Source organism: Lutjanus erythropterus, chromosome 13 (genome assembly GCF_056507025.1).
Source record: "Lutjanus erythropterus isolate fLutEry1 chromosome 13, fLutEry1.hap2, whole genome shotgun sequence".
Classification (NCBI taxonomy): domain Eukaryota; kingdom Metazoa; phylum Chordata; class Actinopteri; order Lutjaniformes; family Lutjanidae; genus Lutjanus; species Lutjanus erythropterus.
Genome location: NC_139329.1, coordinates 30,232,564 through 30,260,168, shown reverse-complemented (window position 1 = coordinate 30,260,168; position 27,605 = coordinate 30,232,564). Strand labels below are relative to the sequence as shown.

The window sequence follows — 27,605 nt, the reverse complement described above, 5'->3', positions numbered from 1 at the left end:
TACCCATAAGGCTTTGCACTTAATTTGTCCTAGTTTTTTAAAACCTATGGTAACATGTAACCTTTAATAAATAAGTAATTTTTCTTACTCAAGTAACTGTTTTTTCTTTGCTTCACAAAAGAACTCTAAAGATGAGAATAAATTCAGAATATAGCATTTATTGAACAAAGCACTTTCCTTTTGTATTTACAGATAATTGACATTTAATTTATATGTACTTGAAATCTACACAGCTGGAGGCACACCTGAGCATTGGAGGCATTACAGTCAACATCAGTTTTGCTTTGGCAGCATACAATTTTACAAGTAAAGCCATTCATCAAGCACGCAAATATGTAGTTCAACTCTTGCACACTGATTGCCTAGTCACAGACACGTCTTGACATAATGTACAGGTGGGTTTTTAAATGTATTTTGGAACTTAATTTAATATATATGTCTGATTATCTGTCACACGAACACAGAGGGGATTTTGAAAATGTAAACACTTATGGTACACACTGGTGCATTTGATAAATATCTAACAACTTGCCTGACCTGTGACAGGTACTCACACTTGGCTCATGTCGAACAGATACAGCTCAGGAGTCTTTGTAGTAGTTGTTGAAGTTGATGCGAAGGAGGAAATCCTCTAGATGAGGCTGGTACCCTCTGTTCACCAGCTTGGTCACCACTGAGAGAAGAAAAAAGAAACATACAGCATTTGTTTCTTAGGTATAGCACCTTTCTGAGACACAGTTATTTTCTTTATGTGTTCTCCACAGATTTGTTTTTCAATTGGATGCTCCCACTCAGTAATGGATTTATATGCAGAAACCTACATCAGGTCACATGGGACATGGTTTAAGAAATGATTATTACTAAAACATGCATGCTGCGACCAAAATAATGAGCACGCCCTTTAAAAGACCGACTCACATTTTGCAGTAAGATATCCCTAATATGTATGCAAGGGGCAAGAATTTGGTATCAAAAGCTTTGTGGTTTCTGTTCATAGTCTTAGTAGTATTGACCAATTATGTCAGAACAAGTTTTGGTTGCGTGCGGGTAAACAGTCCACATAGAGTATTATAGTGATAGAATACATTGGCCACAATGCACTTTTTTTAAAAAAAAATATCATCTGCACTCATATGCAGATCTGTTTACAGAGACAAGCCTCCAATTCCATTCTCGTGTCTCAACTGGCTAATCTGTCTGTAAACAGTGGCTGCTGCACAGATGAGAAAGTCTTCGCCTGGATATCTGCTGGCTACACTGGAAGCCCCGAAGCACCGGCTGTTGGCCCCAGAGGCTGAATTGCTGTTGTCTAATGACAGCTGATGAGTTCCCAGATTGAGATGCTGCACACTGATATGTTTCTAATACAATATTTTTAAGTTCAGCTGAACCTAATATGTGCAGTATGAGAGAGAAAATTCAGGTGGGTTCCTTCCAAATTTGGTCATTTTAGTATGAAATTCTGTCCTATTTGTCAGGAAACACTATCTGTGGAAACAGAGGGAACAACGTGTTTAAACTTATACAGATACTGTTACTGTTTATGGTCACTGGCTTCATATAAACCTATTTAGTAGTAACATAGATGTATTTTGGACACAAATTTTGGGATGTATTTTTGCACAAAAGGAAAACCTTGGATTTTCTCTCCCATTGATGACACTGAAATCACTTTAGAAAGGGACAATTAACAGCTGAACTGTTTTAGTGTGGGCATGTTGGTACTGTGAACAACTTAAACTTAAATGAGGAAGACATTACTGCCTTAAATAAAAACTGACTCAATAAAAAAATATGCAACACTCATCTAATAATCTATCATTAATCAAATAAAGGCTGAAAGGCTTTAACACACACACACAAACAAGCTAGAATCTATTTAGTTCAATCATCTTAAAGTTTCTGAGCTCTAGTCGGGTTCATCATTGATTATTTGTTAATTACTGTACATCAAAAAGGGTAATTACTCACATATGCTAAGTGCAAAGAAAACTGCCAACCATTAAAATGTCACTGGATGACTTAATTAATCCCTTACATTTAAAGCAGATTCGATACGCTTTAAAAACAAACTCAGTTTGATCAAATTTGGCAACCCTTAATTAAGGACCTTGTAGCTTGAAATTAGAGGACACCTTAGTAATGTTTCACAGTATCATACAAACATGAGTGATGGATATGGCTTTACCTGCCACATTTTTCTTGCTCCTCTAAGCTTTTTTTTTCATTTACTGACTGAACTTGTGAATGCTTTCACAGCACATCCTTTGGCTTTACAGTAATTAAACTGAGCCATTGTTGCCAAACTACTCAATAAAATATGTTGAATATCCTTCTCTCAACAAATAAAATATGGGCAAATAGAAATACAAACAGGATAAATTTTAATTAAATCCAGTCTGAAACAATAGTCTTACCTTTGAAGAGGAAGTGAGAGTAATATTTGAAGGTGTTGTACGACTGCTGCATGGCAATGAAGCTGGGGTGAACTGCCTCCCCCTGCTGGCTCTCCCAGGGCTGTGCGATCAGCTGGGCCCGAAACTTGAGGATGAGGCTGAAGATGCTGTGGATGATGTTCATGACCGGAGCCGCTTTCTCCGTCAGCAAACCCCTGGGGAGGCGAGACAGGATAGAGTGCAAAGTTTAGGAAACGTGACAAGGAACTTTGAAATGACTTTTTTAGACGGACTGAAATTCTACACAGAGAAGTGTGATACTGACAACCTCTCTTAATGAGATTAAATCATTCATTGGGTTCAAAAGTTAGCCTCAGATCCAGCTGGAATTTTAATTAAACTTGCAACGAGGAGGTTGAATTAATTTTATATGAAATTACGGGTGCAGAGAGTTCCACTTCAACATGCTATGCATGCGCAGAGCCTGAAGAAGTAATTGCATTCATCTGAAATTTTCCACATTTTGTAGTCTTGTAGACTTAAATGGAGACAGCAAAAGTATAATTTGAACCACCAGGTTTTAAGTTTATTAATGTTTTGCAGAACACCTTTAACAACATATAATTTTGGTTCCCCAAAATGTTGTACCCAGTAAGGCTGCAACTGACGATTATTATCTTGATTTATCGATTGTCTAAAGCTGCAACTATTAAACGATTGAATTAGTGGATCAAAAGAAAAAGGCCACAAATGCCAAAAATCTTATGGTCCCACCCACTTTCTATCTTGTCAGAATTTCTAAATCATTACAATGTAGTAAATTAATAACTTTGTGAACATTGTGATGGACATTTTTCATTATTTTCTGATGTTTTACAGACCAAACAAGCAAACAAATTCATGTTGCAACAGTTAAAAACCCAAGATATTCATTTGCCATTAAGACTACGTCATCAGAAAATACTTGTCTTTGATGAGCTGAAACTACATTATTTTTTCCTTCCTTCCTTGATACATTAACTTTTCGTCTCAGCTCCAATACCTGTCAGAAACTAAACCGTGACAGTATTATCTATACCAGAGATGAACCTTTCTATTTAAAACAAAACACAAACCTGAAGGCATCTGGACCCAATCCTCAATGAGCTCAAAGAAAACGGGAGCCGACAGCAAAAGAAAACGCTTAAGTGAGCCCAATTTTTAGAGATACACCGACCCAAATTTTTTCTCTGCCAATACCGGCTCTGATAGCTCAACTCAGGGTATGTGCCAACATTGATCTGATAGCAGTGCTCTCTTTTCCTAAATTTACCTCCATACCTTATTATGTGTAAGCACTTTAACTGGTCTATAAAACATCAGAAAAGTGTTAAATGGCCATCAGAATATCCCAGAGCACAAAGTGAGGACAGCAAATGTCTTGTCTTGGTTATAAAACTATCAAATGTTTGGCATTTTTGTTTGAATAGTTATTTAATAATTTAATCAACAAAGTGCTTGGTGATTAATTTTTTTTCAATCAAATAATAGGTGAAAAATATCAACTGATTTTTGCAGTTCTTGATTGAAATAAAGGTAACATGAGGCCTGTGATGACTGTCGCCACCGTGACTCAATACATATATTTGACAACAATAAAAATGAATTTTCTAGTAGAAGAAAAAATATTTACTCTGAACCGATTATTTCATGGTCAAGATACAGACAGCTTTTGCATTAGAGCACCTGTATTGTGTTGTATCAGCGCTTAGACGTACGTCACTTTGGATAAAAGCGTCCAGCGTTAGAATACTTGGAGCTGTGATCACTCAAAATACTTTAACATTTAACATTTTACATTCATGTGTATTGTGTTCAAGGGAAGACAAGGACATTTGGTCTTGTTCCAAAATGTCCTAGAATGCAGTAAGATTAAGAAAAATACCATGTATGACCCATTTTGTGCATGTAGATAACAGATAACAAGCATTTTATTGCAACAGATGCTGTAAATATGCACACAAGCAGTTCCAGCCCTCACCTGAAGATGGCTCTGTTGAGGTAGTCTGCATGCGTGCGGTGGATGGCGTCCAGGTCGTTGGCAGTGGCCAGCTTGGCCGTGAACTCGCTCCAGGACACTTGCAGGATCTGGTTGGCGATGTATCCCTGGATCACCTTGACAAAATGCTGCATCTCGTGTCTGTACAGCTGCAGCTGACGAAACTGCACAGAGCGACCGGCACCTTTCACCAGCGCTGAGGGGAAACGAAGATGGGAACGAGCCATGATGCAGGGATTCAAACACTGACTTTTAAATGTGAAAGATCTGCTGCTTTTCTGTATAATATCACTGTAAAATCAATACCTGTGGGCTCTTTTTTTCTGTTTGTCAGCAATTTGTGCTTACTTTGGGAACTTGACTGACAGGGAACTGGTAAAAAATAGTTAGAACTATGATACAGACAGACCTTTGTTAACTGCTTTATCATATTTCTTTTCCTGTTAGAATGCATTTTTCAATCATAAGCAGGACTGACTCCCAATTAAGTAATCATCCACATTTTTCCCTGGTCATCAGTAACATTAAAGGAGCCTCCATTAAGCAGTACAGAAGTCCAAATAGCGAGTTGGGTAGATAATATATTAAATAGGTTGAATTATTACATTAAATAAATTACCAACTTCTCCTTTAATGTTATAATCACTGAACTTTACATCCTTCTAATACCTTAACAGTTTGGTTTTTTTCCCCTTCCATTTATGTAGTCTGTACACAGGCTTTCACTGATCAATACTATCTAACCCACTGAAGCACACTGTTTCACAACAATCCCACTGGTATGAGATGTGCTTTGTATAAATAAAACATAAAGTAGTCGCAGCGTTCCCCTCGATGAATATTTTATAAACTGTTGAAGCACAACAGGAAGAATCTTAACTTCCCTCTCAGTGGTAAGGTGGAGTCTGAGCCGGGCCCGGATCAAACGCCCCCACCCTCTCACCTGTTCTCTTGAGGTGGAACCAGACCTCGCGGAGGCTCCACACCATGTGTTTGAGCTGTAACAGGAACGAGAACAGACGGTTGTACTTGTTCATGCAGCTGTCCGTGATGATGATGTTCAGTGGCCAGTCCACCTGGGAAAAGAGACACCGGAGGGGGGGATCATGTGCGAAGGTGTGAGTGCGAGCGAGTGTGAAGGGAAGGGAAGGAAAGTGTAACAGGAGTTGGGGAAAAAACAGGTGAAGGGAGAGTGACGGATGAAGCGAGGGGAGAGAAGGGGAGTGGAGGAGAAAGGTGTGAGAGCGGAGACGTTGATAAAGGAGGTGAGAGGATTGTGAAGGGAAGACAGAGTGTGAGAGATGGGGGGTGAAGTGGAAGAGGGATGGGGGGAAAAGATATATAAATATATAGGGAGAAAGGAGATAAAGATAAGGAAAGACAGGGAGGGAGACTCAGCAGGAGAGGGAACAGCCATGAGAGAGATAGCAGGGTGAAGAACAAAGAACAGAGGACAATGTGTGCAGCATTAGTCAGCGTGCGTGTCATCCAAAAGACCCAACTCCAATCAATCTGCGAGGTTCAACCATTGAAGTGCGTGATAAGCTAATTTTCCACACCCAGAACAGTTTGTCAAAACATGACGGGTCGTCACATTCAAGCTGCCACTCATGCAGAGACGAGCACACCCATGCAAGCATATACACTCTGTTACTCATTCACACCGCTGCCTCACCTTTATGGATGCACCGATACCAGGTTTTTTTCACTTTGTTTTTTTTACACTTAGGTACTTACAGATACAAGTACTTAAAAACGCCATCACTGTTCTTACATTGACTTTAAAAACATCATTCAATGTTCCTTACTTTCTAATTATAACAAATTGTTGTTGCCTTATCCCACTGACAGTGGTAGTTGCATGTTAGATTTGGTTTATTTTTATTAAGTTACTGGGCAATAATTCTACAACATTATTACAGACTTGTAGAACTGAGTTTACTGTTACATAAAAAAAAAATCACTATCATTACAGCACCATTATTTTACATATACATTTACATGTGAAGTATTCAAGTTGCTTCTTCGTGTTGCTGTTAAACAATTTTACAGACGGCTGCAAGAGAGACATATGCTGAAGTTTTTTTTCTCCAGCAGTTTAAGTTGGACAGTCATTAGTGGATGACGTTAGAGGCTGACATTTCTGGTGGGGAAATGGGAGTCAATGTCACTATTGATCACTGGACTGTGACGGGACAGGAAAAACGTCAAGGGGAGCGGGCAGGAGCAGGAATCGCGATAACAATGGGTCAGGCACTTGACTGTGGATTGAACAGGAACGAAATGGGATGGGAGAAATTCTTCTGGGAACGGGATGGGAACAGGAGTATTTTTGTGGGAGTGAAAATCCACTCCTGTGTAATCCTCTAGACGAGTCTTTCGCTGACAATAACCACTCAATCAAGAAAACAGGATGAGCTTTAGCAAACTCCTTGAACTCATTTTGCTGGTTCTTGAGATGGTTTATAATTGCTTGTGCTGAAGTGGCTGCTTTTCGTGATGTGGTATCGGAGTAGTTTTACGAGTACGAGTACACAGTATCAGAACAATACCCGGTGCTGGTATCAGTGCATCATTACTCACCTTGTAGCGCAGCTCCAGACAGTTGAGAGAGTCGGGGGCGTGTGGGTGGAAGGTCTCTGGGAGGAAGCGCAGGGCGAACGTGAAGTTGCTTGCTAAGGGAGTGTCTCCATGTAAGCTGTACTGCAGCGCCTTGCTGAGGATGGAGTTGAGCACCAGTGGGGTCAGCAGCTCGCCGGGAGTCTGGCCACTGCCCAGCTGGGTGGAGGAAACATCGGTTAAATGACAGGGTTCCTTCACCATTTCCAAAGTCAAGTTCAAGTGCTGCTGCAGTAAATGACACATTTATATACACTTTATATCCAACAGTATATGCTGACAATGATAAGGCCCTGATTCACTTCTTCATCACATAAAATCAAACAAAACAATAATAATTTAAACGTGATAGAATTCTACAGAAGGGAGACAAAATGTGTCCCGTCTCACAGTTTCAAGCACCATCTCCAAAAGTGCTTTTCAAACCCTAAAAAAAAAAATTTTTTCAAGGATTTCCAGAACCCTCAAGAACCCTGAATGAACACACAAAATGTCCAAAGTGCATAACTACCCATACCTCCACACCTGTTGTTTGCTATCAAGGTTTTCACTCCAAACAAACACTACGGGTAGCTGATTAAAATGATTAGTTCTCTTTCCGGTTGGAGGTGTGCTAATCAGTGAAATCAGCTGGTGGAGTGTTTGGCTGGGACAAAAACCTTCTGTCTCATGGGCGTCAAGAGACAGATGTACATGAATGTTTCTGCAGAACAGCACCAAGGTATTAGCACAGGCTGTGCTTGTTATTTCACGCCAGGAAGACGGGGCTTGACATAAGTACTCGAGGAATCTGGCAGTGACACATCATGTGCTGCAAAAGAGGCCCGGAGAGACATGAGATGTAACATACTTCAAAGTTTAAAGCAGCTATGCTAAGTGTTATTTTTATCATGTATCACATGAAATTGTGAAAACATTGTAGCAATTAACAGGGTTGCTCTTAGTGATAAAGAAAATTAGCACCTGAATCTGCAGCTCCCCACGGCTATACAGAAGTTCATAGTGAGTTTCAGATCAGTGTTCAGTTGTCGAACCCACAACTTCGCCGTTTTGGTTCACTGTCCCTGATCTCAGAACCTTGTTTTCAGCTGAAGCGAGCAGGTGTTTAAGTGACGAAGCTTTAAAACTCAACAGTTCAGTACCTGCCCAACACCAAACGGCAGACAGACAGATGGTGATTAGCTGGTGAACACAGTGTATTATTTAGCGCAGGGCTCTGCAAACTCAACTCTCAAAAGAGACATGTTTGGCAAAAACAAAACAAAAACACAACTATTAACATCTCTACTTCCTCTGAGTCGCTATAAGGCACATTTTACTGGTCAAAATATATATTTTTTAAATTATTTGGTGTATAGGCTACACATTTTTGCAGCTGGATAAAGTAAGAATCACTTCAGATAATGACAAATATAAATGAAATAACTGTTCTTCATTAATTACATTGTACTTGTTTGTCAAAGCCAAAGGGAGCCACTGGAGAGGGGAAAAAGAGGCATTTTGCTGACCTCTGACTTAGTAGCTGCAGAGCCAGACATTTCCCTCAGGGGTTGGTAGACACCAAAACAGAGTTAAAAGGGAGTGAAAATTGCACTTAGATTCACCAGGTGGTCAGAAACACAACAACAAATGAATGATAATTTTGCTCCACAGCTGCTGGATTGTCAACAAGCCTGCCTTATCAACTTAAATAATGGTGATATGTCAATGTTCATAACACGTCTCTGCTGCCCCCAAGCCAGCAAAAAAATCCAGGATTAATCAACAATAATGCTTAAACCTGAAGCACTCGACTACTTGTTTTGTCCACGTGACAAGAGGAGGTCCAATACTCGCTTTTTTGCTCCATCGTCTCCACCAAACCCCATTGGAAATATCCAGCTCCTCGGCTACTAAATGCTACACTCCTTTCACCAGCTAGTTGTTAACTTTGTGCTGGGTGTGTAGAGTATAGTTGATTTTTAAGGCTTTGTTTTGCTGAAACAGCTGCCTGCTGCGCCTGAAAATTATACTGCTGAGAGCAGGGACAGTGAACCAAAACAGTAAAGTTGCGGGCCGTAAACCAAAACAATGAGTTTAAAGGCGGTAAAAAGCTCCATTAGGTTGAACTGAACTGCAGGGTCGGGGGATAACCTTTTGTCACCCCTTTTACATTAGACATAGTCATTTAATCCATTAGTAATATAAAAAGCATTGATTGGTGCTTTCAGAATGCCCAGTTTTGCTTGTACAATTCCCTTTTTGAGAAGCCAGGTGTAGCATAACTGCAGCTCACTGTACTATATTGTATTTTATATTATATCATATTTTGCAGGACAGAACATGAACCCTCAAACTACAGTCATATAATCCTCTTTTAGAGAACTGCAAACATTTCTAAATAGTGCACTCAAGTTTTTTATGTATGCCTGTACTTAGGGGTATTATTCCACGTGCACTTAGTAGTTTATTTATGGATACAATCACAGAGTTTACAACATGCTCGTTGCTGCTCTCAGATTGATTTCACAGACCAAAAATCACTAAATGTCACTAAAACCATGCAGTGCTAATTAGTCAAAAACAGAAAAAGTGCTTGTTTAAAAATATATTGCATTAAAAGTGAGACCAAAATGTTTGGTCTTCTTCCAAGATGTCCTCTCTGAGAATCCAATAAACTGAAGAAAAACCTCATATATCAGCCTATTCTGAATGTGGATGGAGATGACAGCAACACTTAAAGAGTTTCACCTTTTCAAAGAGCAGATCGCTGAGGGACTGCGCGAACTCGCCATCCTCCATCAGCAGGAAGTGTCGCAGCGCCTCAAAGTGTCTTTCCACCCCCAGCTCCACAAAGAAGTAGTCCACCACTGCCTTGTTCACCAGAGACACGCTGGGGATGGAGAGAGGGACCAAGATAAGGAGAAAGAAGTTTTGACACCAGAATCAGGACTGAAAATATTGCTGACTTGCAAATCTGATGCAGGTTGTGAGGATGATAGACGTCAGCGCTGGAGAAAGCTCAGGGAATATACCGTTTTTCACTTTTTGGTTGACACCCTCAGTCCCATTACTTTAAATTACTCCTAAGCAATTCACATTCATATAACAGTGGGATTTAGGGAAGGTTCTCTTCAACTGAAAAGTCAGCAGGGAAGAGAAGATAAAAATAGAGTTGACAATCTCTGGCAAACCCAACTGCGTAGTCTAAGCGTGGGATAAAAATGTGTTAATAAAAATTTAGAGCTACGAATTCCAACGGCAAATATACTGCACCCCCTCTGTGTGCAGAAAAAGATGAGAAAGCCATTTCTTTACACACAAAAGCTAAACTGCATAGTGTGCAGAAACATTGTAGGGGAAGACTGACAAGCTTGTCTGGAGTTATGATGGAATTTCAAACGGAAAAAGGATCCTACAAAGATGGAAGGTAATAAGAATTTAAGTTATTCCTCCAGTGCAGAATGTGCACTCAACTACAATTTAAGTGGCTTTAAGTAGCAGAAAAATGGTGAGAAATCAGTGAAAATCCAACACAGCATTAGGCTTTAAAGGTAAAATAATCATATGTCTTTCACAGTCACTCAAAACTCTTACTTTTACAAAACACCCTGCAATGCGCCCACAAATGTGATGTTTTTAATCTCACACAAAACACTCTTTCCTCCTGCGGCTTCCTTTCAGTCAGACACTCACTGTGTGATGAGCGGGGTAGTGACAGAGTGTTTTATCAGAACTGGCAGGGAAACCATCTCGCTGAGTTGGACAGCAGTGGTGTCTGTGGCTCTGCGGAGTGTGGGGTCCATCGGGAGACCCCAGGGGCCCCGAGTTACCTGCTTCAGCAGCTGACACTCAGGGGACGAAGCTGTGAGAGAAAGAGATGACAGGCATGTTCCTGATTAAATAGCACTGCAGAAAACAATAGTGTTTATAATACAGCAAAAGATATGGAAAAAAAGAGAAACAGAAGTCAAATAATTATCCGTATTTTCCTGTACTTTTGTAATATTGCTATGAGAATGGATTATGCAAAATAAATGTTGAAAACATTTCTTAAATGATTAAAGTAAGTAGAGCCGAAATAATTAGTCGTTAAGTCCTTTTTCTAAGTGAAAAAGCCAAAACCTCTTCTTTCCACTTTCTCAAATATTAAAGGCATAAAAAAATCTATATCAGTTTAACGCTATATTTAGAATATTTTCACCACTTTACCTCGCTGCCAGAAAGCCTTTTCTGACTGAAAACTGCTGTTATAGAAGCCAGAATCAATCATGTTTTCCTCACAGGTGGTCTACCACTGCCTTGATCTGACTTTGGTGTTTGAAAAGGTTAGTTCAGATTCACCAAAGTCGCACAGTAACACAAACAAACTAACCAATTAAGACGTCGCTAAACCAGCAACTCAAATGCTCTGCGATGAAAAATTACTGATTTGTCTATGGAATCTGGTTGAGCAAGCTAGAGCAACATTTGGCTTATATACAACAGCTTTTTGCTTGGTTTTTTAGAAAAGGCTGTCTTAGGGCAAGGTAAAGCAGTGAAAATATTCTTAACACTGTGTTGGCTTAAGCTGATATTCTTTCTTTTTTTTTAGGTGGCTAAGGCACATTTTGCAGCTGATCCTGTTCATAACAGCACATTGTTTAGCGTCGGTGCGTTTGCTCCTCTCTGCTCCTCCAAACTGGGGGCATGTTGAGCAGCATCTACTGTAGATAACACACTGACCATCAATAAATACCTCATACGACCCCGGTTCAAATAATCCATACTAACCCTTTCTTATTAACAGTTTTTCTTAATCATTCAATGATATTAGTGACGATCAGACAAAACAAATCACAGAATATTAGAGCTTTAACTTTTTTCTCTTTTCTAAAATGTTGTGAATGGAATAATTACTTAATAATTAATAATTAATTAAAAAATAACAAATAACTAGTAATGAAAATAAGTGTTAGTTGCAGCTCTAAAACCAGTGTCTCCAAATGCCTTTAGAGATTAATCATAACTTCTGACAAAAGTTTTTCACACTGGATAGTATTTACTGCTTCATCTAAGTTGTTCCAGCTTTTTTGTCCAGCCTCTATATAGATGGTAACCTAAATAATTAGGGCTCCTGACTTTGATCAGCAGTGTGGAAAATGTATGCGGCTGAGTACATTCTGATTGATTTCATGGAGACCCTGGAAGCTAGCATGAATAATAGCAGCATGGCTGAACAACATGCACAGAGTGAAAAAGACAAGATATTACTTCAACGAGCCATGATGCATCCCACCCAAACATAACCAGACTTAATGCCCTTATGAAATATCACTGCTTTTTATGCAACCTCTGTGCTTGCTGATGGAGTAAATATTAAACAGCCTCTGGAAATGAATCACTCCCGAACATGTTTTAATTTACATGAAGTAAGCTCCACCGCTCTAAGGTGCATAATTTTCATTTCTCCGCAATTTGACATGATGTTTTGCTGTATTTCAAAAGATGTTTCATTTCTCATTAAGTTATTTCAGAGACATCAGGGAGTAAACAGCCTGCAAAAAATTTAAAACTAAAGTCATTTTATGTTGTTTTGGTTTTTTTTGCTAGATTTGTGCTGTAAGCTATAACCCTTTTTGTTAAAAATAGACTGCGTAAGACGTTTTTTTTGCCCCATATGTTCAGCCTCATCTAATTCCTGTCCGTATTCAATCCCTTGCACTTCTGGGGTCATTTGTTAAATAATGACAGATAAAGCAGAAGCAAGAACATCTATTTTAAGAGACAAATTATGTTGCTAAAGTCTGTGGTTTCAGTTATTTATTTATTAGCTTTTTTTGTCAATAACTATCTGTAAAACACATTGGAATGCCTTTGTCGATGTCTGTGAGGAGAGGAATCGAATCATAATTGCAACTCTACTTCACTTCAGTTAAATTAGTTGAGAGAGTTGAAATAAGGTTTTAAATAAAGTTTAGGCATCAGTTACGGTGGTGGTGATGGTATTATCAAGTTAACTAACAATCTTACAAAAAACATGCACACTGAAAAATAAACTGTTTAATTTGAAATCGTATTGACCCTAAAACTGAACAGTTTGCTCTTCTTTTCTTAACTAAATTAATTCCGATCTAAAAGTTTTTTATTATTCTACAGAACTTCATGTCCTCTCCTACAGTTAAAATATGGAGTTCCTCAGGGTTGTGGTTTGGATACCCTTTTGTTTTCTATTCAGATGTTCTATGTTGGCAATTATTTGTAGCTACATCGTTTCTAATCAACACCATACTAATGACAGACAGATATATGTACTTGCAGATGCCTGTAATGGTGGTTTTTCTTCATATGAAGGTGTACAGATGTGAAATTGTTTCAATTTGGCCACTGTGTCACTGACACTGTGTCCACACATACAGACACAACTAATCCAAAATTTGACTGTCAAGTACAAAAGGTTCAGTTCTATTTATGTCAACAGAGAAGTTTACTACAATCAGTTGCCAGTTCATTAGGTGGACCTAGATAAAATTATTGCAGGTTAATACAACAGTCATGTAATAAAAACTACTTTCACGAACGTTATAATGTTAAGTTTTGGTGTTGATTCATCTTTATGATCACTGTGGAGGCTGCAGTTTGTGATGCTGTTGAATTTTGTTGTGATATAGCCTACAAAGAGATGTTCCTAATAATTAGGTCACCCTCATTAACATACAAGCAGTGCACAAAATATTCAAAACACCTCTCAGTATAACGCAAGACAATTCAACAAAATGACAAACTGCAGCCTTCAAAAGGGTCGTAAAATTCATTTTAACATGTCTACAACAATATCAACAAAAACAAGACACTGCAGCGTCTTTAATCATGTCCTCACTGCCCACATTAACTATGTCCAAAGATTAATGGTTCCTTTGGCACACTCATATGTTTTCAACTAACCCATTAGGTTGTAGCAGTCTTCGTAGTGTTCCACCTGGTACTGAGCAGACAAAGCCAAGAGGTATTCCTGCTCTGACTTTTCTCCAGGGGACAAACCAAAGCCTGCTGCCCAAGACCCCATGCTCTCAACCAGCTGCTCACCGGGGCTGTCCGACTTAGAGCCTGAAGAGAGACAAAAAAAATAGTTTAACATACACCGACAACACAGTTAACAGTGACATCTTCACTTTTTACAGCTGACGATGGTTCAGAGCAAAAACTATTTAGGGTTTTCAGACTTTTCAAGGCAAAAGAAGAGTTGACAGAAATTCAATGGTACAAGAAAACTGTAATTAGTGTACATGCAAATGTCACACTAAGTATTATATTGAATCTCTGAGGCATGAGGCGCATGACAAAAGTTTAGATATCAGTATAAAAATGCCATTTGATATGAACTTTTGGATGAAATTTGTGAGGAAACATTTTAAAATGGACATAGACTAAAATCCAAACATTGAGAGATCTTGAATGGAAATGAAAATGAAACTCATTTATTTTGGGACTGCCAAAAACAAACAGGATTGCACTTTTTATCGTTTGAATCTGACCAGTAAACATAACAAACGATAATCAAAGCCATCTGTTTCGGATTTTGCTTTTTAATCAAAAGTAATAATAAAAAGATCCAAGTCAATCTAGAACCTCCAAACATTACAAAGTGGAGAACAATAATGAATCTGGCTTATGTCAAGGAGAGGATTATACCAAAGCTGCAACTGAAAAGCACTTGTGTCTTCTTTCCAGTCAGTCTTCAATTTATTAAATTTTATTCTTTATTTCTACTTGTCTACGTTTGTTAGTTTTTCTGTTGTGTCCTGAGCTGATGCAATAAAAGTAAAAATAATATGAGCAACATTATTGCCTTGGATTACATTTGCATCAAAGATCATAACATATTATATGATCTTAAACTTAATAAGCGGCACTTGAGTGTGCATCACAACAGCAGAATGTGTATCACTTATTATTATTCATTACCTTTACTGCCTTCACTGTCTTCTGTCTTCTGTTGATTTCTGCTGCCTTTGGCCTTCACCACACACCCGACTCCAAGTGAAGAGTCTGATGAGTGGCCGTAAACACTGCCTGGTAGCGCAGAAGCTTGTGGTTCCGCCCCCAACACCACACAACCCACCCCCAGCGTGGAGTCAGAGGAGTGACCATAGGCACTGCCTGGTAGTGGCGATGGAAGTGGTTCAGCTTTGGACACAACACATCCAACACCTAAATTTGAGTCTGAAGAATGGCCGTGGGCGCTGCCAGGTAGAGGAGAACGTTTGGGTTCGCCTCCCGAAACGACACATCCGACACCCAACGTTGAGTCTGAGGAGTGACCGTAAGAGCTCCCAGGTAGAACGGGCAAGGTGGGTTCAGAGCCAGACACCACACAGCCTATCTGAAGGACGCAGTCTGAGGCGTGCCCATGTTTACTCCAACGAGGTCTCTCTTCAGGTATGTTGGACACAAACTCGCCCACTTTTATATTAGCATCAGAGGCGTGACCGTGGACGCTGGGAGAAGGAAGTGGGGCAACAACATCTGATACATTTTCTCCAACTTTAATGTGTGCGTCTGAGCTGTGACCGTGAACATTTGCGGAGGGCAGAGGAGCAACTACATCTGAAACATGCTCACCGACTTTGATGTGGGCGTCTGAAGCATGACCGTGGATGTTTGGAGCGGGAAGAGGAGCAACAAATTCAGAAATGTTTTCCCCAACTTTAATGTGAGCATCAGAAGCGTGGCCATAAGCGCTGGAGGAAGGCAGAAGAGCATCAACTTCTGAAACATGTTCTCCGATCTTGATGTGTGAGTCTGAGGCGTGACCATGAACGTTAGGGGACGGGAGAGGAGCGGTTACCTCTGATACAAACTGTCCGACCTTTATGTGAGCATCAGAGGAGTGTCCATGGACACCTGGTGAAGGCTGTGGGTCATCTGAAACCAGCTCTCCGGCTTTTAGGTCTGCACTTAAGACCTGAATATTTGGCAAAGAAATATTTTCAGCTTTATCTTGAGCATCTGAACTGTGGTCTTCAGAGCTTGTAGCACGTGGTTCAATCCCACCAGAGTCAGAAAGACCATTGTCTTTACCACCTTGCTCCACTAAATCATCATCTTTCGCAGTCTTAACAGATTTACCTTGGTCGTCATTGTCCTCTACTTTATTTTCCAAATTCTCTATCCCAGTCCTCTGTTCTATCAAAGATGCAATTTCCTTCTGCTTGTTTTCTGTCATTAAACTACTCCCATCACCTACTTCCGCTGCTTTAGATGTGTTTTGGGGCTCCTCTGGGCCACCTTTGGGCTGACTCTCCTGGACCTGGGACATGTTCTGTACTGCGACACTGTGAGAAAGGTTTTGGATCAAGTCAGGCTGGACTGCAGGTCCCCAGCGAGGTCGGGGCTGGGCTGTGGCTTGACCAGTGATACCCTCAAGCGGACTAAAGGGGGCACTGAAGTCATAGTCTACTAGTTCTGCTGTAGGACACACTTCAGGTAGTTCAGAGCCGATCTCCTGCAAGGCCGCGTCCACCAGCTGACTATCAGGATTTGGGGGTTTTGGAAGAAAATCATTGATGTCAATGTCCTCAGAGATGAAGGCGGGTTCCACTGCAGGGGTGGGTGAAGATTGGTCAGGTGGTGGTGATACAGCATCAGATTCCTGAGTCTCCACTGGCTGCTGTTCAGACGGATCCTGAGTGGAAGATTCCTGCTAACAGAAGACACTAATGAGGATGTCTACTACAGCACACAATTCTGAAGAACGTGATTAAGTGGAAAAGAAATGTGGATTAGTGTTAAAAAACCAGTGTGTTGTCATACCAGTGTTGGTTGTAGTGCAGTCTGTTGTGCTGAGGGAACAGATGGCAATACTTCCACAGGAGGTCTCAGCTGGCCTAAAGGATATTTCTCGAGCATTGCCTGAAAATAAGTCATGAGAGTTTTGATTAAAATTACTTCCCTTACCTGCCATAATAACAGTCTTTTTAATCATCTTTTTTTTGTCCTCTGTGTGTATTTTCAATGTTAATTTTGCACAAACCTGAATCTGCTGCCTGTCATGCAGAAAGAACTGAGCCCGGGCTTCATCAAGTCTCATTCGCTGCACCCGCCACATGGCCCGCCTCTCTCTGCGAGCTGCTTCCTCTGACAGGCGGCTGTACTGAGCAATCAACTCCTTCCTGCAGTTTGAGTTACAAATAAATCATTTAGCTGAAGGTTTTATCCAGAGCTATGCGCAGTAAATGTATGTTTAAGAAAGGGTTACTGTCACATTGAGCTATTATCTTTAATCATTAATGTTGATTAATCTGGTGTGGAGGAAAACAGTTGCGCACCTTTAGCCACGGTGCAAAAAAGGTTTTAATAATTTAAATTACCTGAAGAAGACTTTAATTGAAACACTGGTAAATTATGAAAACATTTTTTGCATCATGGCTATGAGTGTGTGACTTTTTTCCTCCACATCTGCACTTCTACCATGGTCAGCACCTCTCCAATAATGATGTGCGCCCCCTTTCCTATTCAATACCAATAAAAAATTATTTTTATCATTATTCAGTGAATCAACCACTCTACAAAAATGTCAAATCCAGCAAAAGTTGAAAACGAACAAGGAATTTGGGCATTTCTTTTCTTTCAAAAAATAACTTAAATCCAAAACTCAATTATCAAAAAAAGTGACATTTTCATGAGTCAGTCAACTAATCGTTGCAGCTTCAATGTCATGGAGATCAAATATGCACCCTCTAATTTCTGGGATCATCCTTTTTTTCCATCAGGCCATTCAGTCACCAGGTAGCAGGAAAATTTTATCAGCTAAATATTAATATTCCTTACTCTGCCTAAAAACAGACTGGCTGGTGTCATTTCTGCAGAAAAGTCTGATGTTCCACTACATCCTGCAAATAATAGTCTTATTTGAATGCTGAATAATTTATATTCAAATTTTGAGTGCAAATCATCCAGCAATCAGTGTTCCTTCGACTCTATGATGATAAACCCAAGCTTTCATGTGCAGGGACAGGCGTATTGGCCTGCCATATGCCTGTGTGTGCATATGTGCTCAGGCTCTCAATTTACACTTTAATGATCTATAATTGACTGAGCAGTAAAGGCGTGCAAAATACGAAATCCATGTTTTTCAATTCACTTTGTGGAATCGATGTGGAATTATTTTCAAAGCAAATCCAAAATAATGAGGTACTGAAATTTTGCAAATTGCAACAAATGAGCCATCGTGAACTGGTTAGGTGTGAAGCTGTAGGAGACGTGCTTACTACAGTTTTGGTAAACTCTTGACCTCTAACACCTCAACTGAACTCAGCTGACTAATAACTTTTAGTCACTGTATGGAACTCCACAGCGCATTACAGGCTCTGATCACATCTGCTCCTGCTGTGGCATCACACGGTTTTCCCAACTGCGTGGAAATTCGGCACAACTCCAGCCGCTGAAATATCCCACACAGATGGAACTGATGCCCCATCACGTTTGTACAGCCAGTTAATATATCCGAGATCAAATAAAACCTTAACAGAGATTAATCAATCATCAATAAAACATTAACATCTCCAGTAGCGGCCGTAAAAATAGTCAGACCTGGCACGCTGCTCCAGTTGCTCCTCCAGGGCTTGTAGTCTCTTCTCTCTGTCCCTCACCTCCCTGGCAAAGCTGAAGTCATCCTCCTCCTGCTTCTTCTTGGCTGCACTTCGCCACTGGTGCCAAACACACACAAAAACACACACGCATATTTAATTGCTTTCGGCTCCTAAAATGGGCATCAAAAGCCGTGGGTGAAGTGTGTGAATCCAAATTTCTATTTGCTTTATTTTCTCCCTTTCATACAATTCTCATTTAACAGATGTGTTGATACATTTCAAGCCAGCTATAATCAATATTTTCATAACAACAATCTATCAAATGACAATGTGAGAGGCGTTGCTTGTAATGACGAACGTACGAAGAATTATTACCTGAATCTGCAGCTCCTCTTGACTTTATGGAGATTTTTAGCAAGTTTAAGCTTAGTGTTTAGCTTTCTGGTCACAGCCTCACTGGTTTGGTTTCCTCATATTGCTCTCATATACTGTTTAGTGTGTATGTGCAGGTTTTTAAGCGAAGGTGAACCCACAAACAGTAGTCGAACAGTAGTCCCTTTTCCCATTGCCTCTGGACAAGTTTGCCTTTGTGTTTGTTTGTTTGTTTGGGGTTTTTTTAATGTGTGGCGGGACTCAGTTCATGTCCATGCAACAGAGCAGAGAGAAAGAGGTTTTTACAAAGTCTCTGTGTGTTCAGCTCTCAGTACTTTTGTAGCTCCTGAGTGAATCTCAGTGGTTTGAAGTTTAGTTTCTCTGCTGCATCGCCGTTTGTACTTTTGGGTGATGAAAACCCAACATTTCTTGATTTAGTTGCTTTATAATAAAAGCGTTTTGGATAACAAAATAGCAGGAAGCTTTTATTGTGAACAATATGAAGGAAATAAAATGTTTATCCACCGTTCAGATGCCTAACTAAAAACTAGTCCTTCAAGCAGGTGCAAATTTCACTGCTGCACAATCAAACCAAGTAGCACGTGTATGAAAAGGCAGCAAAAGAGGCCACATGCCTTCATTCCTTCTGCTAAGCTGCAAAAATAGCATGTCTACCCAGGTATCATGTTTACATCACTTCTGACTGGAGCTGGAGCCGATAAATACATTTGACTACAGCAGTGATTTGACCTGGGACTGAATGGTAGTTGCACCCTTTCCCTTTTGAAGACAAACGCCAGATGTGTGTGGGTGTTAGTGAGTTTTTTCCCCAGTATAGATGGAGCTACAGCCTCACAGTTGCATACAGCAGCCAGCTGTACACTACCTGCTCGGCAACAGCAGACAGACACAGTTAACGACGTGCTGGTGAACATAGTGGAGCATTTAGCAGCTAAAGAATCGGATATTTCCCTCAGGAGGTGGCAGAGACAACACGGCTCCTGTCGTATAATCTCAGAAGGTGATTTTGTGCTCGTAATTTCTGCCTCAAAATGGCAAAAAAAAAATCAGTTATTGCAGGTTTAGCATTTGATTACTATCGAAATACAAGAAATAAGGGTCTTGTTTTGGTCTGTCTTTAAAACACCATCTGTTCTTACTCTCTTACAGACACATGCTCACCATCTTACTTTCTCACATATTTCTCTTGTCAACACATGCATGCACAAGCATTTTTACAACTACTCTGTTTACACACAACATATTTTACTGTCTCTCAAAAACACACACACACTTCTACCTCTTGCTCCTGCTCCAGGTGCTGTTTCAGCTCCTCAAAACGCTCCCGCTTCTTGGCCTCCTCAGCCAGACGTTGTGACACCTGGCGCCCTACAGGAGTCAAGAGAGATAACAGTGGGCTGCTTACCCGCCCGCATAGAAAAGTACATAATATCTCTGTCTCTCTCACAAACACAAAATAACATCACCATCTGCCTCATACACACACAAATATGCCTATGCCAAGACATGCATACTGTAGAGCATCAGGCCAGATTTTGCACCACCCTTCCAAAGTGTTTGAAGTAAAGGGTGTCCTGTTGTCCTCCAGACAATAAAAATAGCACAGACATGGTAAATGCTTTTGAACAGGCATTATTTAGATGAAGAAACTTATCACATATCGGAAATCTAAATACTTACTTTCTTGACTGAAAAAATATTAAAACTTAATAAAGTGACATATTAACCGTTCTACAGTGAATGTAAATGGATTCTAGCTCATTCAGTCATCCATTGTCAGTCACTCACTTAGATGTAATGTTTTGACGTGCGCCCAGGAATCTGTATGGCTAAACATATAACTCAACTCTGAATTTCCACTGTTTCACTACATTCCTAATAACTTTTTGAAAAACATGCAGTAGGGCTGCACAATTAATTGCAATTGCAATAAAACTGCAATAAGGCCAAGTGCAATATTTAAATAACAGAAGCAGAAACAACTTGGAATTTTTGGAAAAAGAAAAACAGCATTATAATGAGGTACTGTAGTGCTGTATAGATAACCTGGCCTAATTTCAGTCAAAATAATTTCAATATGACTATGATACCAAATCGCAGCGTTACCGTTCTTTGCATCTTTGTGCCATTTTTAGCTCAGAGAAGATGTGTCTATTATCTAACAGCAGTAGAGCAGCCGATCCTGAATTTTCCCAGTCTCAGAGCCCATCGGCTATAGTCCATCAACGATTTAGCTTTCATATGTGAACTCATGCATACAGATTCTGCATTCATATGCACATATCGGTTTATAGAGGTTAGTATTTTTCGTGTTTTGCTCTCTTGATAAGCAACCTGAGGTATGCAACACTTAGCTCTGTATAGAAATGGTCACTCAAATTGGGACTGTAAAAATGTTAATATGCAGTGATCAAGACTGCTGTTATAATATCTGCCCCACAAACTTTGCATGTGCTAGTTGAGGAGCAGCATATTGGTCATTGTCAATCTGTCATCCAGTGCCGGGTGAACAAAAGTGTCCAAATAATGTGTACAATGTTAAATTTATGTTTTGGTGTACAACCAAAAGAAAAAGGTTTAATGAGCAGCCATTTTAGAAAGAAAGAATAAGTTAAATTTGGGACTACTGCGAAGTCTGGGACAGTTGAAAGTAGAATTTGGGACAGTTGTGGGACACTGAAGAAAAAAGTTAATTTCAGGCTCTGCCCTCCCAACTTTGCCACGCATCTTTTCTTGAAGTAGTAAATGATGTGAGGAGTTTGCTAAAGTGTGCGAGCAATGATTAGATTTCACAGCCCATAATACTGGAAGCTACAGAAAGCATTCCTCATTGCTGCTGCCCCTGTGCATCTCTGCTGCTCTCTCCTGAGAACCTGTGAGGAATGAATGAGGCTGAAAGAAACTCTCTCAGTCAAGAGTCAACGAGCAAGTGTGGGTTATACTCTGAGCAAGACCATTTGTTAAAAGTATACTCAGCTGGACGGGGGTGTGCATATACACTGAGAGCTATATAATATCATACTCACAGTGTTAGTATGTATGTGTGTGTGTGTGTGTGTGTAAGCGTAACACTAACCGCGGATGCTCTCCAGGGTTTTGGCTGCCGACTCTCTGACCTGATTGATCAGCTCCTGGCGTGCCTGCTCTGCTCGCTGGGCCTTACAATGGACAGACAAGAAATCATCATTAACAGAGATCTATCTGCCTGCCCTGTAGCTCACCTCTCCTCCCCCAACCCACCTCTGCCAGTCAGCACAGCCAGTAGCACACACGTTATAGGACACACGAAGCAGGCTGTTACACTTAATCAAGCAGCGTGCGAGCCCCAGACTTCAGCTGCATCATTTTAATGACTCACTGCTGATATTCTCAGTACTTGAGGGGCGCTGTCACCACGATGTATCGTGTTAAAAAAACAGAAAGAAACGTCTCTCTTTGTCTTTGGTGACAATACCTGTGTAATGACTTGTCTTACTGCCGGTTTGCCTTCCTTCCCTGATGTTTAGGGTTCCCTTCATTTTTAAAAATCCATTAAATCAGCTAGCAGAGACATAATGGTACCTTTATTAAGGTAATACACCACGCTGCCATGTCTACTAACATTTGCTGCATATAAAACACATAATTATGTCTTTCTTTAAAAGCTCAGACTTCAGAAGAAAATACATCTCAGGTAAGATGCTACTGCATGGAAACAATAAGAAAGTGTCTCAGTACTTGCTCTTCCCTGCTGATGGCGCTGTGCTTGGCAACCCTCTCCATGCGTCCACGGTACACGGCACAGTCCCTCTCTATCTCCTCCACCTCCTGGAGGGAGAAGGTGACAGCAATGCGAGGAACTGGCAGCTCCGACCAGCAGATGTAGTGCTGTTGACACAGTTAACAGAAATTTAGCATTATGAGTGAGGCTTTTTGTTTTAAGTGTCAATGACAGGCCCCAAAGTTCCTTTTAGGGAGTGAAAAATGTCTATCCTATAACATAAAACAAAAAAAAGCAGCAAATCCTCACAGTGTAGCAGCTGGAATCAGCAAATGTTTGGCATGGCTGATCATGATTTCCCCCAGTGTATTGCGAGCCTGGTGGCCCGCCGGGCCTAGGTTAACCCCCCCCCCCCCCCAGTGGGCCTGAGCATCAGGGAATTTGATTTTCAGGGGATGCATTTTTTTTAACATGTTTTTTTGTTACAGTGGGGCGTCTCAGTTGGAAACACAGCACAACAAAGCACATGTGACACAAATGATGTTTGTCACACAAAAGATAATTTACAAGTCAAGAAAGTAGAAATTTAACTTCTTCTGTTGTTGCTGAAGACAAAACTGTACAGTGTCAGATTCTTTAGAAAGCTGTATGTTGGAATAAATGACTTATTTATAACAAAACATTATGTAGTAATATTTTCAAATCTCCAGTCAGCTGTTAAGACTGACTTAATGCAGGGTCCTATGAAATCTGTGGTAAAGCTTTTTTAAATTCTCAATCCCAGCCATGATTATGTTATCACAGAAACTACAGGGCCTTTAATGCTGCCATCAGTCTGTTGCTGGTCCACGTCCAGCACTACAAGAGGAAACCCTGCATCAGGAAAAATGTTAACCAATCAGTTATCGAAATTGTTTAATTTTCTGTGGATCGACAAACTGAATAGCAGACTAAATGTTGTAGCTCTAATACATTTCATAACAAGAAATGCACTATGAGCTGTGGAAGAACACATTTTTACAGCTACACCTGAAATAAATGCACATAATAAACCAGTATTGCATCAAGTGTTTCATTCAAAACAGCAGCCACAATTTTTTTCTTATCATCAAAACCCAGTCATCAAACTGACTGGGTAGCCTTTTTCTTTCATTCCATATTTTCACACGTGCTCTGAGCCATCCTGCAGTTTGTCCAGGAATAGCAGACCCCAACACTGGTTGAAATTAGCATACAGAGAAACACTGTAGTTACAGGATGCCAATTAGTCAGGAGCACGGGCCCTGCGGTTTAGGTCAGGTAGGTCGAGTCATAAAAAACATTATGCGCTGGTGAGTCAGCGGGCGAGTCACAGAGAGGTGAGGAAATTAACTACAGTTAGATTACATAAAGACTGAAACACTTCACCGAGGCTTTCCATTTGTCTGGCATACTAAGCTTACTGCCATTATGCCAAGTGAGGGGTCCATTCATATACAAAGAAAGCTCCTAGGCTTTCTTTTATACAAGTGCTTTACAGGAAGCAGTGCTAAGACTCACATGGTACAGTAATGATACATTAAAATAATTATACAACATTTAGTGCACAATAGCCATGGCATAACCATACTGGTAGTTCAGAGCTATGCAATTTATTACAAGAATATCAATCAGATTTTAAAAAATGAGTTGATTAATCAATTAGTCCATTGGCAGAAAAGTTAGAAGCAAAGAGTCAATTAATTATTTAAGTCCTTTTTTAAGCAAAAATGCCAAACATTTGATTGTTGCTACTTCTGGAATATGATAATTAGCTGTTTTTCCTTACTTTATAGTAAACTGAATATCTTTAGATTTGGGAGAGCTGGACGCACAAAACAAAAAGTAATGTGAAGACATCATCTTAGTTCTGGGAAGCCCTGATGGAAATTTTGACGATTTCTTATGACCAAACAATTAATCGAGAATAAAAAAGAAGAAGAAAAAAAGACAATCCATAATAGAAATAATAATACATGTGGGACATTTTTCTTGATTAAACAATTGTTTTTGTTTAATCAATTTTGTTTGATGTCTTTTAATTTGTCCATAAAATACCAGAGAAGACTGAAGAATTTTCATTTTAACAATCCAAACTCCAGCAAATCCTGAGATTTGAAACTAGGGAATTGCTGTGAATTTTACTTGAACAATTACAGATATTTTTCTTGAGATCAGCTTATTGACGAAACGACCACATATACATTGTGATCATGATAGTGCTGTGACAAAAGAGACAAACATCTAAAATGGCAATATTTGTTTTTTTTTACAAAGCAGGACTGTAGTGACAGAGAGCAGAACAATTCACAGTTCAAATGTCTGGAAAAAAACAATGAAAACAGCTCTGCCTCAGTACGACAAGACAATTTGTCACAATACTGATGAATGTGTATTGATGGCGCCTATATGCTGAAGTATTGATTATTTGTCCCATTCCCTTTGGCCAGTATAGACCTCCAAATGGGTAGAATCATTGCTGTGGCAGGTAGATAATTGTGGAGTAGATTTTGTGGCTGTCAGTGCCAATCTGTGCATCTTTAAGCCAATACAGTACAATGAATGTCTGTTAACAGCAAGAAAAACAGATCATGTATGGCAGTGTAAGCTTAAAGATTAATGTTTTACATGTCTAATTTATTCACTGCAAGTCAATTTGTATTGAACATAAATGGGCTATATGTATCGGTATCTTTACACAACATTCAGCTGCATATAATCCCCGTCTGAATGTATGAATATGTTAAATGTGTGAAACGAACCTGTGGGCAGCAGATCTTGAGGAGGTTGATGGTCTTTCCACAGACGTACACGTCATTGGCGATGTGTCTCAGAAAAAGGGGCACACAATCCTCCACATCCTTTGAGATGAGAGTGTAGCCTTGGACCCAGAAGTGCTTGTCTGCAGAAATTCAGAGACGCCTATCACATGCTGGTCTACAATTCAGCCCGAGTAGTTGTACGGCTCCTTTATGCCTCAGATAACAGCACAACACACTCACAGCTGAAGTACAAAAAGCAATAGTGGTGGAGTATTACTCAGCCTGCACTTGGCCTAAAACTTTTCCTTATTAGTATGACTTACGGGGCATGGCAAAACTCTGGCCGCTTGAATTAACACTTGGAAATTGTTAGCGCTTAGCTCAGTGATCCTAAGCAAAAAGCATAAGAGAACATGAATGCACTGAGCTTCCAGAGCTCTTTACAGAAAGCCTACGGCTTGCCAAGAAAGCTTAGCCGCTGATTGCTTCCCTGGCCGACGGACTTCGAGGAGAACAATGACATTTGTGTGTCCTCCAAAAAGCAGGAGCGAGGAGTGCAGAGGTTCACTGCGGGAGTTGATGAGGTGTAGCCGATGAGCAAATGAACCTCTTAGCCAGACAAAGCCGAGGTGATAGTCTGACCTTGAATGGGGTGTTGCATGACATACAATATTTGGACAGGCTGTAATGATTATTATACAACCTTATTTATGGAGTACTGTCAAAATGAAGCAATTACAGTGTGTACTTGTTTGGGGAACAGGATTTCATCAATCTTTCTTTACTTTATACACAACAGGGGAGCAGCTAATTATCAATTAATCTGACGATTAGTTTGTTGATTAATTGGTTTGTAAATAAAATTTCAGAAAACAGTAACAAATGGCCAGAGCACAAGGTCACATATTCAAATGTAGTATTTTCTCAGTGTACTATCATATATAACAAAGAAAAGCTAATAAATTGTATCTTTCCAGCAGTTTCCACCAGTTTTGAGGGATGTTATCAACAGAGGGTGTTGCACAGTGCTCTGAAGAACATGACATGCCCACGTTGGCTCCCAAGGAAAACCTGCTATTTTTTTGGGGTTTCAGCAGGGAATCTGCTTTTCATGTTCTGAACCAATTTATTCTTGGTGGAAATGCTCCAAACGGTCAAGGTTCAAAAGTGGTGCTTGAAAAGGAACAGGGTTGGATCCATGTTGGTGGAAAAGGCCTGAGAGGAAGCCTCTCTTTTTCAGGAACACCCTTACCACTTTCATACAATTACACTCATTGACACCTGGATTTTGTCCAATACAACCACGGTCTGATTGGCCGACCACGGAGCAGCTGCACTGAAGCGATTTGGGTTAGAGGCCTTGCTCAAGGGCACTTCAGTGGTGGCAATGCCAGAAAGGCAAGTGCTGCCTTTCACTTTCCCCCAGATTTATCCTGCAAGTCAGAGGGACTGAACCGGTGACATTCTGGTCACAACTTTGCTTCTCTAACTTTTAAACTGACACTGCAATTGATATGTAAATCGAGAAAATAATCACCAGTTTTATTGACACTAAAATAATCTGAGCTACTGCAATGAACTCTTGACTTAAGAGCCAACAAATAAATGCAAAAACATTAAAATCTATTAAATCTTAAGTCAGCCAGCTCCCATAGAGCACAGACGGGTCTGTATTTATTTGCTCTGCAAGCTTCATATCCTACAGTCTCAACTCTGCTCCTCTGGTCGCCTTAAAGAACCAAGTCTTTAATTGGAATAGAAAAAAAATGAATTCAGCTAGTACAGATTTGTCAAGGGCAATTACAGGAGAATAAATGTACGAAAAAACCTAATTTATTTCAGAAAATGTTTTGTTCTAGTCAGCATGGTGTACCGGCTGTGAAGAATAAAAGCACATTATCTATTTGTGTTTGTCCCTGTGGCTTACTGAGCCGAGATGGCTCGGGTCCCCACAGCTGTGGTAGCCGATTCTGTTTCCCACTGATTATCATCCAATAACTTCATGACATCCTTTATAGAAACAAGGACAAATCCAACTAGGCAATAAAGGCTGTAATGAAATCTATTTTTTCCTGCTAGACAATCTGTCTGGCAGGCTTTTCATTTTCAGAACCTGCTGACTGAAGCCAA

General features: G+C 40.1%; 1 protein-coding gene across 2 annotated transcripts in view; it reads right to left on the bottom strand.

Annotated features, from left to right (window-relative positions):
- Window positions 1-138: 138 nt before the first annotated feature.
- tubgcp6 (tubulin gamma complex component 6) overlaps window positions 139-27,605 on the bottom strand; it is a 36,371-nt gene continuing 8,904 nt past the window's right edge. Inside the window, exons 10-25 of one of the 2 annotated variants that reach the window (XM_084734001.1) lie at window positions 25,476-25,615; window positions 22,713-22,862; window positions 22,072-22,153; window positions 20,275-20,363; window positions 18,604-18,719; window positions 17,045-17,183; window positions 16,825-16,923; window positions 14,977-16,714; window positions 13,957-14,118; window positions 10,729-10,897; window positions 9,784-9,925; window positions 7,018-7,212; window positions 5,378-5,510; window positions 4,417-4,630; window positions 2,418-2,611; window positions 139-673 (exon numbers count right to left, since the gene is read on the bottom strand). In XM_084734001.1, coding sequence (XP_084590127.1) covers window positions 582-673; window positions 2,418-2,611; window positions 4,417-4,630; window positions 5,378-5,510; window positions 7,018-7,212; window positions 9,784-9,925; window positions 10,729-10,897; window positions 13,957-14,118; window positions 14,977-16,714; window positions 16,825-16,923; window positions 17,045-17,183; window positions 18,604-18,719; window positions 20,275-20,363; window positions 22,072-22,153; window positions 22,713-22,862; window positions 25,476-25,615 — 3,854 coding nt within the window. In that variant the 3' untranslated portion in view covers window positions 139-581. The remainder of the gene's footprint in view (window positions 674-2,417; window positions 2,612-4,416; window positions 4,631-5,377; window positions 5,511-7,017; window positions 7,213-9,783; window positions 9,926-10,728; window positions 10,898-13,956; window positions 14,119-14,976; window positions 16,715-16,824; window positions 16,924-17,044; window positions 17,184-18,603; window positions 18,720-20,274; window positions 20,364-22,071; window positions 22,154-22,712; window positions 22,863-25,475; window positions 25,616-27,605) is intronic. The other variant, XM_084734002.1, reaches the window with a different exon arrangement.